At 45.5% G+C, this 17,903-nt stretch overlaps 1 protein-coding gene and 1 pseudogene across 3 annotated transcripts; one reads left to right on the forward strand and one right to left on the reverse strand.

The window, feature by feature from the left end:
* The first annotated feature begins 448 nt into the window (after positions 1–448).
* LOC127305317 (OVARIAN TUMOR DOMAIN-containing deubiquitinating enzyme 12) lies at positions 449–4,847 on the forward strand. Of its 3 annotated transcripts, none has more exons than XM_051335727.2 (12): positions 449–718; positions 1,861–2,031; positions 2,124–2,210; positions 2,297–2,430; positions 3,113–3,186; positions 3,391–3,445; positions 3,557–3,631; positions 3,723–3,796; positions 3,891–3,939; positions 4,048–4,132; positions 4,233–4,289; positions 4,446–4,847. In XM_051335727.2, the coding sequence occupies exons 2-12, from the start codon at positions 1,896–1,898 to the stop codon at positions 4,508–4,510; spliced, it is 891 nt and encodes a 296-aa protein (XP_051191687.1). In that variant the 5' UTR covers positions 449–718; positions 1,861–1,895; the 3' UTR covers positions 4,511–4,847. The 3 variants fall into 3 exon arrangements, 2 of the variants coding, with proteins under 2 accessions (XP_051191687.1, XP_051191688.1); XM_051335728.2 differs by having other exon boundaries at positions 1,866–2,031; XR_011746196.1 differs by having other exon boundaries at positions 450–718; positions 1,866–2,031; positions 4,233–4,352.
* Positions 4,848–5,398: 551 nt separating this feature from the next.
* On the reverse strand, positions 5,399–17,264 carry LOC127305316 (uncharacterized; annotated as a pseudogene).
* Positions 17,265–17,903: the final 639 nt, after the last annotated feature.

The raw sequence follows: 17,903 nt of genomic DNA on the forward strand, positions 1-17,903 counted from the left end.
TCCTAGCACAGTTTCAGTTCGCTCGTGTTATGCTTGTCTGTTCCATGGTGCCTATCGATCTATGGGTCTCATTGTCGCCACAAATTCCTTCCAACCGAGGACAAGTAAAACAAAACAATCCAAAAGGGTCGCCGCCACCCGTGTGTGTCACCGTCGACATGCCCCATACCTCTCTCCAAGGAAAGCTACACCATTGTTGCTACCTATATGTTTCAAACATAGTCATACTTGGCGGGTATTTTAATTTCCAGAGTCGCCACCATGCGTTCCTCTCTTGTGAAAAAAAGGACAAGCCATTAAATAATGACCCAGCAGGCATCTTCCTTGCCGCCACGAGAGAGAAGATCGTCTTGGTCACTCCGAGGACGGTCGAGCCACATTAAAGAAAATGCGAGGGCCTTTTTGCAAAACAACCAGCCTCTCGCGTATAAAGTACACAAGCCGCAGCCGGCCCACAGCGGAAAATAAATGTAAAATAAAAAATAAAATTCTCCCGTCGCCTCTCGCGCTCGTTCCACACCACTCCTCCTCTGGAACTCCTCCATTCCTCAATCCCCTCCGTCCCGCCGCACCAATTCCGCCGCGATTCATGCCCCTCGCCTCCCGGATGACCCCCGCCTCCAGCCGCGGCTCGCTCGCCTGCACGCCGAATCCGCCCGGCGCCGCCGCCTAGTCTTCTTCCCGGGGAGAAAGATCCAATTTGACCGGCGAGGTCCAGGTTAGTGCGCTTCGCTTTCTTTTGATTCTGATGCGGTAACTTTCTGTTCATCGATGTGGTCGGTTTCAGGTAATTCGGTCGTGATCCTGAGATGCTCGCTTTTACTGCTTTTTAATACTGCATGTCCTGTTTATTGCCTTTTGTTGCTGCTGTTGATTTTGTGTGGGCTACCCAGCCGTTTTGTGTGGTATTTGTGAATTGGTGATAATCAGGGCGGGGAGGCGGCAATCTCGTGCTAATTTGTCTGTCCACGATAGCTTGTTGCGATAAAAAGGAGCGCCTTTATATTGGACCTTGAACTGAAATGAACAAAGCTGCAATCTTGTCTTGCATGCTAAGGTTGCTTCAGTTTGGAGGTTCATGATCGTCAAGGCTGCTTTTCGGGACAACACCGCTGTGTGTTTGTTTGTTTCCTCGTTTATTTATTGGACGAGCCTTGCGAGATTATTGTTATAATCTTGCGGCGGATTTTCCACCGTTTTTCTCATCAGATAAAGAAACACTTCCTCTGCAGGAAAACAGTCTGGTTAGATACTGTTGCCCATATCTATCATTAATGGTTCAGACTTTGTTTGGCAGAAAACAGTAGGCGAGGCCCTACTGTACAAATTAATAATGAGTGCTTCAGCCGTTCGAATCAAAACAATTAAGGTAGACGCATCAGTTGTGGTTAGCTGACTCTCTAAAAGACCTTTCCAGCATAACTTAGAAGCAATCTACTATTTAAAGGCTGCTAAAAAGGCAGTCTGATTGGATTGCGAGGCCGTTGCAGATTTCTGTGTGGTGGGAGTAATAATATTGGGTTGTTTGGTCAGTGTGCAACAAACCAAAAAGGCTTTGATGGTTCATGTTATTAGGTTGTTGATCTGGTTGCTTGGGTTGATAAGATGATGGGCTAATATCTAATAATGTGGTAGTGGTCCCTGGGGTATCGCGTAATGATTTGCTTGTTTTCTGCAACGTGTCGTTATCGTTGCTATAGTATATCACACATTAACGTGATGACTCAAATCATTCATTTATGTCAAGTCTCACCGGTACTTGACTTTCTTGGGCCGGCCGCAAAATTAGCTGTATATCAGCCATTTCTGTTCTTCTTTTGTTGACCTCCTAATGCTAAAATCATCCAATCTGCTTGGTAGGGCAGTGCTTGTGACAGAGAATTTGAGTCCAGCGGATGATCATGTGTGAGAGAGATCAAAGTTTCCCTTGGGCTAATGAACTGTTCCGTGACCCTTTTGCTTCTACTGGATACTATGGACCTCCTAATGGCTACAATGATGGCTACTATTGTGACCACCATTATACTAGAGGTAGTTTTGTGGAATGCCGTGCAAGTATTTTGTGCAAAATCCATGAGAAAAAGGAGACAGTGTTCCTCATGTATGTATTTTTGGTTCTGCAGATGCATCACATCCAGATGAGACACATTTGCATTCTTCTGCACTTACGTATGATTTTTACAACCCGTCAGTAGGCGTGTACCATCATGGTAGTGAAAATATCCATAGTCTGATTCAGTGCTTACTTTTCACATTTTCACTTTCCCCCTTAATATTTGTTTGTTGTGGGTTCCAGGAAATGTTGGTGGGCAAGAGCATGAGGCAGTCTATGTAGATCCGTCTAGTTCCTCTTCATACCCTGCCAGTGACGACTGTTTCGAAATGGAGGAAGAAGTTGGGAAGAGATTTTACCCCATGGTCCCAGTTGCCGTGAGTCTGTTAATCCTTTAAGTCAGGTTAAGAAATAGTATTGTTTACTAAGTTTGACTGTCTCCTGCGCACCAGAATAAATGAAAATATTCTTCTAAGCTTGGAACTGAAGTAACCACTAACCAATGGCCACATTAGGTCGCAGCTCTAAGCGATCACAGTATAAGATCATTGACAAATTACCTGCATACATGTAACTAACATTTCATTAAAAATTGCACCAATATATCTGCCTGTTTTACAATTGACCATAAATACCATTTACTTCAATAGATAACGCAACAGAAAGTCCTCCAAAAGTATTTAAATACATTAGAAGGTGAATTAATTTCAATATTCAATAATCCATGTCAGTCAGTGCATGTCTTGTAAAATTTGGCAACATCAGACTGAAAACTGTGTCTACCAGGTTCCATCTATAGAGTTTTGCTTATAAAACGGTGATCACTGCCTTGTATACTATCATCGGAACACCTTAATACTAGTACCTCAGTATCTAACAAAAAGCAAGTTACAACTGCTATCTACACAACTAATCCTAGACTAGATTACTCTTTTGTTTTTCCAATAACTCTATTGTTTAGAAGGAAATAACCCATTGTAAATTCTGCTGCGTTTATTACTAGCTTTTATTCCATTATATTTGCAAATTTGATTAATAATCTGTTTCTACCTTATCCAGCATGTCCCTAAAATTAATGGGCAAATTCCATCATTTGATGAAGCCACCATGGACCATGAAAGGCTGTCAGACAGGTCTGTCTTTAATTCCAAATTTATGTTATATGCATGTCTCATGCTTCAGGGGACTCTGTTTGTTAGTAATGCTGCGGAACGATTGAATTTTACGATGGACTGAAATTACTATAACATGTCTGATGATGCTTCTTATTTTTTTTTCGATACGTAAGAGTGTCCAAGTGTGTGCAGTTCAGTATTTTTACATGTGAATTGTTGTAGGTTGAAGCTGTATGAACTAGTTGAGCACAAGGTAAAAGGTGATGGTAACTGTCAGGTTAGTACTCGGTACAATCCTCAGCTAAATACTTCCTTAACTTTGTTGAAATAAACACAATAGGAGCATTAGTAAGATCGGTTCACTGAGTTATCCCATCATTACTGACAGTTCCGCGCGCTATCAGATCAGCTTTACCAAACTCCTGACCACCATGAGTTTGTGAGAGAACAGATAATTAGCCAGGTAATAAATAGTATTAATCTTGGTTTCATGATCCTTAGTCTCATTCTTTATTTTCACTTCCATCTTTTGTCTGATAAATAACCCCTTCCAGCTTAAAAGTAACCGTGATGCCTATGATGGGTATGTCCCCATGGCATACGATGAGTATTTGGACAAAGTATCACGGTACGCTCCTGCAGTTCAAGAACCATTGAGTGAAAAATACCAATTTAGTCCATGTGAATGCTTCCCTAACTTCTTTTGGTTCATGAACCAACAGAAACGGTGAATGGGGTGACCATGTGACACTGCAGGCAGCTGCTGACAAGGTGCTTATATTACCCCTCCCCACTGTCTTACTCATGGCATAACATATTACAGCTGACAAGGGTTGTACTTAAAAAATCATTATAATGTAATTGGACAATATGATGCAGTACGGAGTGAAGATTTTTGTCATGACTTCGTTCAAGGATACTTGCTACATCGAGATCCAGCCCAAGGTTGTGAAGTCCAACAAAGGTATACTAATATTTTGGTTCCACTTCCAAGTGTGTGTTAGTCCTGGTCATGCTCAACTGATACAAAACTTTTAAACCCACTGTTGTTTCCCTGATTGCAGTGGTGCTGTTGAGCTTTTGGGCTGAGGTCCACTACAATTCGATATCCCCGCAGAACGGTGAGTAGCATGCCTGCCTGCTCTTGGCATACATGCAATGCGTGTCCGGTCCTCGTCGCCAACGTATGCAACCAACATTTCACATTGACACTGCAGTCTCTGCCTGATAACTGTAATATCTGAAAACCTGTTTTTCCGAATGTGGTTTGTGAACAGAAGCTCCGAGGTCGCATACAGTGAAAAAGAGGAGATGGTGGCCGTTCTCGCAGCACCACCATTGATGACACTTTTCTCCTCGGCCTCGGCGCGTTGGCGTTTCGGCGCTCAAAGGTTTTTTTTTTCTCTTTCTTCGTCAAGATGACCCGGAGGCGCTCTACCAGGAGGGGCCATCGCCATGATGGTATCTTGGTGTCCGTCTGATCGATAGAAGGGAAGGACGTTATGATTATCGAGATAATATAGATACATGAAAGGAATAAACATGCAATTTGTCCCGTATATAGTTTGAGTTGCAGGATGTAATACATGTTTGTATTTACAAAATTTTGCCGGAATGAGGCTACAGTTAATCATTGATTCATAATACAATGATATGATGATAATGACCATAATAATTTCTGGGTGGAGTCAGTGTTAACGAAGCATGTAATTTGTGCTCTCTCTGCCTCTCAACATGAAGGGACGTTTAGGCTTTAGTGGCCGTAGATATTAAATTTACAATGTTCATGGTCGAAGGAAGATACTTGAAACATTTAACTATCTCCTTCAAAATGTTGTCATATTTTTGACAAAATTCAATTCACTACATTCTGCAACTTTTTTTTTTGTCATATTCTTTCTTTGTAATTAGAAAGTTGAGGGTAATGTACAATCTGCCCTACCTGCTCTGCTTTGTCATTTGTGATCAAATCTCATTGACTCGCCATGAAATTGCTTCCCAAGTTTGGGCACAGTGGCAGCATAGTACTACTGAAATACACATTGAAAATGTGTATGAGGTATGAGAAAGTTGTAGTGGCACATTTCCAACTTGGGCTTTCGTAATGGCATTTCTCCAACTGTCGAAAATTGTAGTGGCATGAACCCAATTAAATCCATGCCCAACAATTACCAATACAGATGGGCTTATCAGTTCACCTTCACCATACAGAAATTATTCCCCGGATACAAACCACAAGAACCACTAGGCTGCACACAGGCACAGAGACAAACTGCAAAGGACATACCAACAAGCTTAGCAAACAGGGACAGGTACATAACTAAAATCACACCTGGACTGATATAGATCACCACCACAAAGCCAATAAAGCGCGACGCGAATTTCGGGATGTCTCGGCAGCCGAACTCGTTTCAGCCTAAGGCATTGCGTTATGTGCAGTCCTAACGACCGCATCGCCACGTCTCACCTTAGCATGGGCATCCCTTATCCTGTGAATCGCGGCAGACACATCTCTCATTGCATGATAGCACCACCTTCGTGACGGAGAATATGGCATCACTTACATGTCCCATTGTGCTGCTTCCGCCATGGTTTCTTCAATGGACAGCAGGACCGGGTCAATGATCTGCATCAGCATACCACGAAATGCATTCTTCTCCACATGCTTCTGCAAGGTCAGCCCATCTCTGAACATGTCGTGAGTAGGCGCCATCCCTGTGAACAGCTCGAGGATTTTTTCGATAAAGAATGCTTTATTACTTTTGAAAGCAATACAGCTCGAGGATGATGACTCCGAAGCTGTATACATCTCCACATGAAGTAACCTGACCACCTTGGCCATATTTTACATTTCAAAGAGAGAAAACGTGTGAGTTAGCACGCGGAAATAATTGTTGTGGAGTATGTAATGTTATAGAATAATCAAGCTACTTACCTGGAGCGATGTACCCGATTGTTCCTCTGATTCCAACCGAGCTCTTTGAGTTCATCGGTTGCTCCGCGGCTGGTTCACGAACAATCTTTGCGAGGCCGAAGTCCCCAACGTGAGCAACAAAATCCTCGTCGAGAAGAATGTTGCGTGGCTTCAGGTCACAGTGAATCACCAGGTGGTTCACATCTGCTGTGCAAATAATCTACTGCATCAGCGACATCGACCGCTATGTTTAGCCTCTGCATCAGTGGCATGCCTCCTTGCAGCAGACGCATCGCATGCACGTCCATGTGTAACCACCTGTCCAGGCTCCCATTAGGCATGAATTGCAACACGATGGCTTTGAAGTCGTCTTGGTTCGAGTCAGAGCTTGAACAACAAGTTATGAGACTGACCAGATTCCGATGGCGGATCTTACAACCTAAAGGGTATACTATGAAGCTTTTAGAAGAGCCAGCCTGTTGAAGATCGAAGACCTTTACAGCAACTGGACCAATCTTTTCTTTTAGCAGCAAACAACACTTGTACACTGACCCGTACCTTCCTGCACCAATTAGATTGTCCAATGCAAAGCCACTTGTTCCCTGGACCAATTCAGCATACGTAACTCTAGGATAATGGGCATCCATCAATCGAAATCCATCTACTTGTTGACTGGTGGTAAATCGAGCTTTTGTTTTCCTTCTCATTGTGAAGAACAGCAGCATCAAACTCATGCACAGAATTATGCCAGCAATTTTTCGATAAAGGATGTTTTATTACTTTGGCAAGCAATTACATCCAGCCTCTGCATAACCAGGATGCACACAGCTATTTCAAATGTCCAGAACGAGCAATAAAAGTAAAAAGGCGAAATACATATCGAGACGATAAACTATATAACGCCTAAGACGAGTGTGGAGCTTCAATCCTTAGACTATGCTGCCACCCATGTCGGGAAAAAGTTTCCCTCGCCGTAGCCTCCAACCGTGTACAGACCTCCGTAAATAGGTCTCGGTTCTCCGCCCGCTGAAGAGGTAACCACGAACGGAGAATACCTGTACATCTGTAGATGACCTGCAACAAAGAACAGTTTTTATCGTTAAAAATCTTGTCATTTCTACATAGCCATAGCGCCCAGATAACTGCAAGCGCCCCCACCCTAAGAAGCAACTTAAACCTTGAATCAACACCATGAAGCCAATTGCCAAAGACATTTGCCACACTAGTCGGGGGATACAGGGTAGACGCTACTTCGATGACTGATCATATAGATTTCGCAAAACTGCACTGGAAGAATAGGTGTTTGATGGTTTCGTCATGATGACAGAAAACACACCGTGAATTTTCATGCCAATTCCGCTTAACAAGATTATCTTTAGTAAGAATAACTCCTCGACGAAGGTACCATCCAAAAATCTTGATTTTTAATGGTATCTTCATCTTCCAAATTTTCTTATTATTATCAACTGGTAAATCAGAATGGAGGATTGCATTGTATAAAGATTTAACTGAGAAAGAGCCATCTACATGAAGATTCCATCTAAATTCATCCGGTTCAGGGGATAATTGAATATCACCCAACCGTTGAACTAGAGTATTCCATGCTGTTAGCCTTTGTCCAAGTAAAACCCGTCTGAACGTCACATTCGGAGGTGAGGTAGCCATGATGGTAGCAATGGTATCACCTTTGCGACGAACAATACTATACAAAGCAGGATATTGTTCACTCAGGGAAGCATTGTCCAACCAAATATTTTCCCAGAAACGTATCTGTGCTCCATTCTTAATAGAAAAAGTACCATGACGAAAGAAAATGTTTTTCGTTGCCATGAGACCAGCCCAGAAGTGAGAGTCCCCGGGTTTCCAAACCACTTGGGAGAGCGTCTTCGAGCCAATATACTTTCTCCGGAGAATAGTTTGCCAAGTCCCATTCTCGGTAAGAAGCTTAAAAAGCCATTTACCTAGCAGAGCAGAATTCTTAACCTCCAGGTCATGAATTCCAAGTCCGCCTTGATCTTTGGGACTACACACTATACTCCATTTAACCAATCGATATTTCTTTTTCTCGCTGTCCCCTTGCCAAAAGAATCTGGATCGATAATAATCGAGTTTATGCAGAATTCCTTTCGGCAGAAGAAAGAATGATAACATATACAGTACCATATTTGTTAGTACCGAGTTAATGAGTACCAGTCTTCCTCCTAGAGACAGCAATTTGCCTTTCCAACTACTAAGGCGTTTCTGTAATCTTTCTTCCACAATCTTCCATTCAGCCAGGGTAAGTCTCCGATAGTGAATCGGGATACCCAAATACCGAATAGGGAAATGGCCTTGCCCACAACCAAACAACTCTGTATACTGAGTCATATCGTTTTGGGCATCGCCGAAACAGAACAATTCACTCTTATGGAAGTTAATTTTCAATCCCGACAATTGCTCGAAGGCTGCTAAAATTAATTTGAGATTACGAGCTTTTTCGAGATTATGATCCATAAAAAGAATTGTGTCGTCGGCATATTGAAGGATAGATAAACCCCCATCAACCAAATGTGGGATCACACCTTCAATTTGACCATCAGACTTGGCACGCTCTATGAGTATTGCCAGCATATCCGCTACAATGTTGAATAACATTGGTGATAGCGGATCGCCTTGGCGTAACCCCTTTCGTGTCTGGAAATAGTGGCCGGTGTCATCATTGACCCTAATTGTCACGCTACCTCCATACACAAAATCGTAAATTAGAGCACGCCACTCAGGCGAAAAACCTTTCATCCTGAGTGTCTGTTGTAGGAAAGACCATTTGACCTTATCATATGCCTTTTCGAAATCTAATTTTAAAATGACCCCATTAAGTTTCTTGGAATGCATCTCATGTACCGTCTCATGCAGAACTGCCACTCCATCAAGGATATTCCTTCCTTGCATGAAAGCAACGAGAGGGTTGGACAACATGATCCGCGACCGTATTCAGTCTAATGGTGGCCACTTTCGTGAAAATTTTGAAACTGACGTTTAAGAGGCAAATAGGTCTATATTGTTGAATCCTTTCTGCCTCATTAACCTTCGGTAACAAAATTACTTCACCAAAATTTAGACGAAATAGTTCTAGTTGTCCTGTGTGAAGATCACTGAACAAATCTAGAAGATCCAATTTGATAGTATCCCAGAAAGTTTGATAAAACTCCGCTGGGAAACCATCTGGACCCGGTGCTTTATTGCACTCCATTTGGAAAATTGCTTTCTTAACCTCATCCTCAGAATAAGGCGCAGTTAAGAGGCCATTCTCCTCTGGAGAAACTTGGGGTATATCGTCCGTGCGGTCCTCATTAAGGGAGAAAGAACTTTCCTCTGGAGGCCCAAACAGATCCTTATAGTAATTAGTAATGTAAGATTTGAGTTGATCGTGCCCTTCAATAACCCCTTCATCTTGGATGAGAGAATGAATACGTTTTTTCCGATGCCTTCCATTGGCTAAGCCATGAAAATATCGTGTATTCGAATCCCCTTCCAAAATGAATTGGGCCTTCGATCGTTGATACTATTTGAGTTCCTCTTCGCGAAGAAGGCTCGCTATCTGCGCATTGGATTGATTCTTAATGTCAATCTCTTGCGTGGATAACGGTCTCACTTCCGCTAGGGCCTCTAGGTCATCGATCACTTGTGAAAGGCGAATCTTTTCTTTCTTAAGAATACCAGCCGTATGTGCAGCCCAACCCGTGAGATGTTTACGCGTAGCGCGCATTTTATTATTCCATCTCGACATCGGATTGTTGCCCCTGACTGGTCTTTCCCACACCCTCTTAACCATCTCGTGAAATCCATCTCGTTGTAGCCAACCTAGTTCAAATTTGAACGGCCGTTTACAAACCTGACGTGGATTCCCAGTGATTAAGAGAATGGGAGCATGGTCAGACAGTTTTTCAATACGCTCTAGGGCGCGGACAGACACCATGGGATATTGATTCTCCCATTCGGTATCCATCAACACACGATCTAGTTTCTCGTATGTTGGCTCAGGCAAGCTGTTGGCCCAAGTAAACTGTCGACCAGACATAAAAACCTCTCTTAAGTCTAAGCTATCAATGACAGCATTAAACAAGAAAGGCCAATGTCCGCCAAAAGGGCCTTTACTCTTCTCATGAGGAAATCTCATCAAATTAAAATCCCCGCCGATTAAAATCGGATGCGGATTATCCTTTGCGAGATTTACCAACTCACGTAGAAAGTCGGCCTTAAAAGCGTCTTGGGCAGCACCATATACAGCAACCAGACTCCAAATGAAACCGTCTGCTTTGTTCTGGATATCGAGTTTGATGTGATACTCTCCATCTGAACTAGCAAGAACAGTCATTGTGTCTATGCGGACGCCAAGTAAAATGCCCCCAGACCTACCACGAGGCGGACGAGAAAACCACTGAAAGTTAATCCCGCCTGACAATCGGTCGAGGAAACTTTGTGAGAAATTTCGTCTACCCGTCTCCGATATTGCAATAAAATCTAAATCATAATCTCTACAACCATCGGCAATGTGAGAATGCTTAGCCAAGTCTCCAAGACCTCTGCTATTCCGAAACATGCCAATCATCGAGAAACTTTTGTAGATTTAGTATTTTTGCCATATCTACGAGACTTCTTACCAGCGGACGATCGGGAACCACGTGCAGAAGCTTTTAGATCATAAATTGAACTAAGCTCCGAGTGTTCCAAGTCGACCTCAGTAAGAGTACCAATAATAGACGAGAGGAGCTGACCATCTAAGATGTCATCCGCTCCATCATCGTCATCAACTGGAGTCTCCAGCCCAGTGGAGTCATTCGGAACAACCGTTAAACGGTCAAGCTCCATCTGTCTCAACACATTGGCAGAACCCGAAACCTCGTCAGGCCTAGTACCCAACGAAACTCCTAAACTGAGCAAATTAGAAGAAATGCGAGAATCTGAAAAAGAAGTGAAAGACTTGGATGAATGTCTCGTACCTGCTGTATCCAAATTCTTCTCCGCCTTACGTCGCATGGCTCTCTGCATGGCGTCCTCATCGGTAGGTGCCGCCCCATCCTCCGAAAGCGCGTACCTCCCACTCCTCCTCAAAGTCGGCTGAACGACCGGAGGAGGGACGATAGGGGGAGGATGCTGCGGAGCGGGGACCGGTGTAGCAGAGCTTGGGCGTGGCGAAGAAGTGGTCGAAGCAGGAACGATCGACGAAGCGGGTGAAGAGGTAGGTGGTGCAGGGGTAAGAGGCGATGAAGCCCCCCGCACCGACCCCGACCTCGACAACCCACCAGCTGCTGGAGTAGAAGGCGTAGACGATGGGGCATCAGCCGACCCTAAAGGGTTCAGGCCATGCCCCAGCCCCGACGTCCCCACCACCTGTGGAGATGGAGCGGTCTCCCGAAGTGCGACCGAGGCCCGCTGTCCGTCGACGGAGGCCACGCCACTGCGTGGCTGTGCGTCCACCGAAGGAGAGGCAGCCGCAGCGACACCCCTCCCGGCGTCAAGACCACGCGACGGCCGAGGCGACGTGACGGCGGTAGGCGTGCAAGGCGCGGCCTCAGCTGAGGCCACTCCCCCCGCGCCTCGACCTGGTAGCACAGCGGCGCGGCATCGCCCGCCGCCTCCTCCTCCAGGACCGGTCCACGCGGCAGCAGGCCGCCAGGTGGTGGTGAGGACGGCGGAGCCCTCTAGGCCAGCTCCACCGCCACCACTCTCGAGGCTGAAGATGGCTGCGATGCCCCCGGAGGCGCGAAACTCGACGACGGAGAAGAAGCCGGCCTAGTCCGACCCTGCATGAAAGTCCGAACACGTGAAGGTGAAGGAGTCCGAGATGCCCGTGGTGGAGAAGCAACTAGATGCGGTGTCTGGGACCGTGCCCTCGCCACTATCTCTCGTCCTCTATCGGTCACCGGTGAGTGATTAAAAGGAGTCAGAGCCAGCTGTGCACCCGTCGCCGAAGTTGCACCAGTCGTGTGCGTAGGAGGGCGGGTATCCACCTCCATGTTCGCCGCCCCTGGTGCAACCTCCGCTGAACCATCCTCTAGGCGCTCCTCCTCCGCACCATGTGAATCATCAGTATCCCCCCCATCTTTCCAGAAGAAAGGCCGAAACTGTGAGTCGGGCTTGAAACCATCCGCCTCCTTCCGAAACCAGAATCTGTAGCCATTGAGGTGTAGCAAAGCAACCACCTCCAAATAGCCACGTTTATCTCTCGAGAGCGCCGAAACGTCCCGCATAGCCACCAAAATACGAACAATCCCCTGGCTCCGGAGAGTATATAAATCCACATCAAGAGTAGAGCCAATGAGAGTCCCAACAGCCCATAGTCCAAGAAAGTGCTTCACTGAATCCGGCACACCATCAACATGCACCCATACTGGCTTCATAACAAAAGCCGGAGCAATATCCTGATGTTCCCAAGAAGAGACTAGCACCTGTGCCTGAACCTTGGGTACACTCATCTGCATACCGTCTAACCTCGCCAAATCGTCGGGAGTAGGAACCCCAACAAGAAAGGCCTTATCCCCATGCGGAGACGCCTCCCACCTCCAGGTGGGATTCCCTGGACACATACGAGCAAGAAGACTCTGGATATCCGCCGCCGTGACTGTCCCCTCACCAGACACCTGTACCAAAGCAGTGGGTGCTCCAGAAGCAATCAACTGAGGCTTGTAAACCGAGTCAGGGAGCTGAAGGTCAAGAGTGACATCATTACCGCATCCAACAAAAAAACTCATGGGCTTTGGTACCTTCAGGATTGGGCATCTAATCGTCGGATGATCCCCAGAATCACAAACCAAACAATAATGTAGGACCTTGCAGTTCTTCGTAGTATGAGTGTTCACATCACATTTCCAACAACGGCCCGCCTTCTTCTGTTTCACGGGTGCAACAGGAGCTGGAACAACTGTAGGAATCTGCTGAGGTGCGGTAGACAAATCCTGCGTTGCCACCATAGATGGCTGTTCCATAGCGACCGGGATGGTCTGCCCTACAGTAGGAGCATCTGGCCGGACCCCCACTTCCGAACCCACAATGGCCACCGCCTTCTTCTTCCGCCGTTTCTTCCCTTGACTAGGCTGAGCAGGCGGTTGTTGTTGAGCTGGTGGCTGCTGTATCTGTGACTGCTGAGGTGCAACTTGAGGTATAGGAACCTGCGGCACGTACTGCTGTCCCGCATACGGATACTGATAAAACTGGCCAGGATACTGCTGATAAGACTGCTGCGGAGGAATGTACTGAGCTGGAGGAGCGGGTGCACGAACGGGCAATGATCGGAGCAATTATGCCAGCAATGATCGGAGCAATTACTTTAGTAATGAAATGGCGTTTCCTCAAGCCGTGTCCCATGAATTCCGCAGGGCATGGGGCAAATGTAACTCTGAGATACCACCACAAAGCCCCAAATTACCACCAAACAGAAAACCAGAGGCATTACTGAACACACCCCGTGAAGGAACTTTGCCATCAAGATGGTTGAATGACAGGTCTAACCGGTATAAGGATGCTATATTTTCCAAGCTTTCTGGGATATGACCAGAAAGGTTGTTGCGTCCGAGATCTAACTCTTCCATGCCATTCATTAGCCCCAACTCTTGAGGAACCACACAAACAGAGTCTGTTTCGTGTAAGATTTAGGAACATCAGGCCTCACATTCTGCTGATAGATGATGGAATGCTACTATTAAAGGAGTTATGGTCCAACCAGAGTTCTGTCAAGCTCTGGCAGTTCCCGAGTTCATTGGGTAGGGGCCCTGATAAGTTGTTCCTTGATACATATAGGTACGCAAGGTTTTTAAGGCCCCCAACTTCTGGTGGGAGAGGACCAACAAAGTAATTGTCAGAAAAATGTAGCAAGCTCGACAGGGATGACAAGTTAAATATCTCCTTAGACAATGGACCTGTGAACCTATTGTTTGAAAAGTCTACTGCAGTTATCTCCTCAAGGCTCCCTAGGCCTGTTGGAAGAGGCCCCTCAAAGTTGTTGTCCATTACGGAAAGAATTTCTAGCCTTGTCAAATTCCCGAGCAAGGCTGGCAATTACCCTGACAATTGATTATTATAGACGTACAAACCTTGTAGCAAATTTAGCCTCCCGATGCTGCCGGGCAAGGCACCAGTAAACTGATTATTGCATAGTCCCGGTTTCCTTACCCTGACGAGATTGCTTATGCCAAATGGTATATTTCCAGATATCTGATTGAATGAAACATCTTGTTCTTCGAGTTGAGCTGACAGGTTGGCAACAGAGCTTGGCAGCGCACCACTTAAATTGTTGGAATAGATTATGGAGGCGTGTGCAGTTTGTTAAGAACGTCACCCTCCCAGTCCTGAGCAGTAGCTGCAGTTAGCTGATTCCAGTCTAGATTGAGGTAATCCAGGCAGAGCATTCCAATCGATCTAGGCAATTTACCGGCGAAGCTGTTGGATGCCATGTCTAGGCCATACATCTGAGGTTGTGTTTGTTTGGGCTGGAGCTTCACGGCTGCAGCTGCCACAGCTGCAACTGCCAGAATCAGCGGTAGCTGCTAGCTGGAAGGTTGGAGTTGTCTATTGTCTGTTTGTTTCACCGGCTGTTGCAGCTGCGGCTGCACATAAAATATGTTGAAATGTCCTGAATACCCTTGTAGTTCTGTTGATCGAATTTAAGTTCCAACTTTCATGTTATAACCTAAAACGATGCGTTTGAGAGATTTTTTTGCCGAGATTGAGCAATTTTTCACTAGATTTAAGTGGAATTACATTTCTTTGGTAATATAGGTAGTGCATAGATACATTTCTCGCATGACAACAAATTTAAACACATCATAACATATCGGGTACTACTATTAATAATATATATTATCAACCCATCGTTTGGTTGCAAAATATAAAGTTCTCATGTCAATATATCGGTTCCACCTGTTACCTCCTACTCTCAAGCGGCCATCAAAGCATCAGCAATGCTATTACGAGTTGCGTCCATGATACCATTGGCACCCGCCACAAAGTTCGCACCACCATTGTTGACTACATGGCCTAGAGGAATGTAGTCCTCGTGAGCATCACATCTAGCGAAGTGGTAATCATACAAAGCACTATCTCGGATGAAGTTGTGCAATGCGAGACAAGCAATGATAATCATTGCTTGCTTCCTCGGTTTGTAGCCTGGCATAGCTTTCAACATGCGCCATTTTTGCTTCAAGACAGCAAAACATCGTTCTATGACATTTCTAAGTGATGAATGTAGATAATTGAACATTTCCATCCTACCAACCGCGGCTGGACCATCCCGAAACTCCGGTAGATGGTACTTCGTGTTTCGAAATGGTCCTAGATAACCGGTTTCATTGGGGTATCCAGAATCAACAAGATAGTATTTACCTACATAAGACATGTGTATGTCAAACATAACAAGTTATACATTTTCAAATTGAGTTGCGCTAATGTGTAAAGAAGTATACCTGTTGGTGGATGAGGAAAAGTGTTCTTATACTTGTCCAATGTATCCCTGAATATCCTTGTGTCATGTGCCGAGCCTGGCCATCCAGCTACTACAAAGATGAATCTCATGTCAAAGTCACATACTGCCATCACATTCTGTGTCGCAAAACCGTATCGACCAACATGGTTAATCATGTCCTTGGCAGGAACAATAACGGTATGTGTGTCCCATCAATAGCACCAATGGCGTTGTTGAAGTGAGGATAGAACCTAGACGAATAAAAGAAATACGGGATGTGAAGGAGCAGACTTACCTTGAACTGGACTGGGTCGCGTCTGGTGGTGGAGCAGGAGGTACTGGGCGTTCGCCGGCTCGGGAGTTCGACGGCGAACAGTTCCCCGGCGACGCTCGCGGGTGGCTGGCCGGTTGGGAGCTGGGAGCTCGGGTCGGGGCAGGGTTCAACGAATCGGCCCCGGGAGTGAGGTCTTCACGGCCGCGGGATCTCGTTACTCCTGCTGGAGGAGGGCGGCACCACCGGTCGCCGGAGATCGAGCGGCGGCGGCCCGGAGGTAGGTGGCGGCTGGGTACGAACCCTAACTGAGAAAATGGTTGTGTTTGTGGCTGGCGAGCACGGTAGTCTGAGTACAAAAAGAAACGAACCGTTCAGTGGCATTTGGTGCGTATTATGGGATTTGGTGGGAGGGTATACCTGTAAAAGTGAGTTTGGAGCCAGCCGAGGCTGGGAGAAGCACCGAAATCGCAGCTTCCGCATCGTAGTGCAAATACGTGGAGCGCTCCAACCCATCGACTGCTTGGAGCTGGCCCAAAAAATGCTGGTTGTTTGGACTCCGGCTTCCACAGCCTGGAAGCTGTTGGAGCTGCTGGGAGGAGCCCAAACAAACGGACCCTGAGTCGCATTGAAAAGAGAAGCTGGAAGGCTTCCTGTAAGGTGGTTCTTTCCTATAAATAGGTAACTGAGATTTGGGAGGCGATCGCCCAAGTTTGAGGGAAGTTCACCATGCAACTCATTAAATGCCACACCTAAGACGATTAGAGAGGAAAGGTTAAAGAAAGTTGCAGGGATGATGCCTGAGAGATGATTTTCACCCAGTTGAATTGTAATCCTACCAAATCCGTCAGGGATGGCACCTCAGAGTTGGTTTGAGAAGAAATCAATAGTTTGCGGTGCTGAGAGGTTGGTAAGTGATGGCGGGATGGTTCCGGACTTCCGGTGAAGTTGTTGTTCCATAGGTCTATGACCTTGAGACTTGGCAATCCTCCGAGCCAAGGGGGAATTCCTCCAGTGAACTGGTTTGAGCTAAGGTAGATGTTTTCAAGATTGGTGCAATTCTTCAGCTCAGTGTCTATATTACCATGAAGTGAGTTGTTGGACAAGTCAAGATACTGTAAACGAGATAGACGACCAATTGATGGAGGTATTTCACCATGCAAATTGTTCAGGCTGAGGTATAGAGTTTTCTGGAATCTGAGGTTCCCAATGGAAGGCGTGATTGTGGCACCAAGGCCCTCCGAAGTGAGGTTAAGCACTGTGACCCTGTGCTTGTGCTTAATGCTGCAACCCACACCTGGCCACTGGCGGAATTGAGTACTTGTGTTCCATGCATCTAGGACACCACCACGTTGGTTGCTTATGGTTGCCTTGAATGCTAGCAGCGCATTCACATCAGTCAGATAGCCGAATGTTCTTGCTGATGTCGACTGGAGTACATATGGCAAAACTAGCAACAGAAGAACAGGGAACATCGATGCCACTGGGAAGCAGAGAAAAAACATTCCATATGTTACTCGAAAGCAATGTACATATTGTATGCTTATTAATCTGCCAAAGCTTAACTAGTTTACTGAGGAGAAGATGACCGAATTGGAACAATATCTACTCCGAACTGCGAATGAAAGGCTTTGATCCTAAATGGTGTACCTGGATACAAAAATTTATAGAGAAGGGTAGTGTGGGGATCCGGGTAAATAATGACATAAGTCAATATTTCCAAACTAAAAAAGGATTGCGTCAAGGGGATCCGATGTCACCAATTTTATTTAACATTGTAGCGGATATGCTTGCTATTCTGATTGCGAGGGCAAAAGAAGATGGCCAAGTGGAGGGTCTTATTCCACATTTGGTTGACGGGGGCTTGTCTATTCTTCAATATGCTGACGATACCATTTTATTTATGCAACATGATCTTGAAAAGGCACTTAACATGAAGTTAGTGTTATGTATCTTTGAACAGGCCTAAAGATAAACTTCCATAAAAATGAACTTTTTTGCTTTGGGAAGGTGATACGTCTCCAACGTATCTATAATTTCCGATGTTTCATGCTTGTTTTATGACAATACCAACATGTTTTGTTCACACTTTATATCATTTTTATGCGTTTTCC

Source organism: Lolium perenne, chromosome 6 (assembly GCF_019359855.2).
Source record: "Lolium perenne isolate Kyuss_39 chromosome 6, Kyuss_2.0, whole genome shotgun sequence".
Taxonomy (NCBI): domain Eukaryota; kingdom Viridiplantae; phylum Streptophyta; class Magnoliopsida; order Poales; family Poaceae; genus Lolium; species Lolium perenne.

What these genes read in the sequence shown, in the direction of transcription:
- LOC127305317 (XM_051335727.2), top strand. Translation starts at nt 1,896, where the DNA reads ATGATCATGTGTGAGAGAGATCAAAGTTTCCCTTGGGCTAATGAACTG. An exon ending in AGTAGGCGTGTACCATCATG is followed by an intron (nt 2,211 to 2,296) that starts GTAGTGAAAATA and finishes TGTGGGTTCCAG; the next exon opens with GAAATGTTGGTGGGCAAGAG. An exon ending in GAGAACAGATAATTAGCCAG is followed by an intron (nt 3,632 to 3,722) that starts GTAATAAATAGT and finishes AACCCCTTCCAG; the next exon opens with CTTAAAAGTAACCGTGATGC.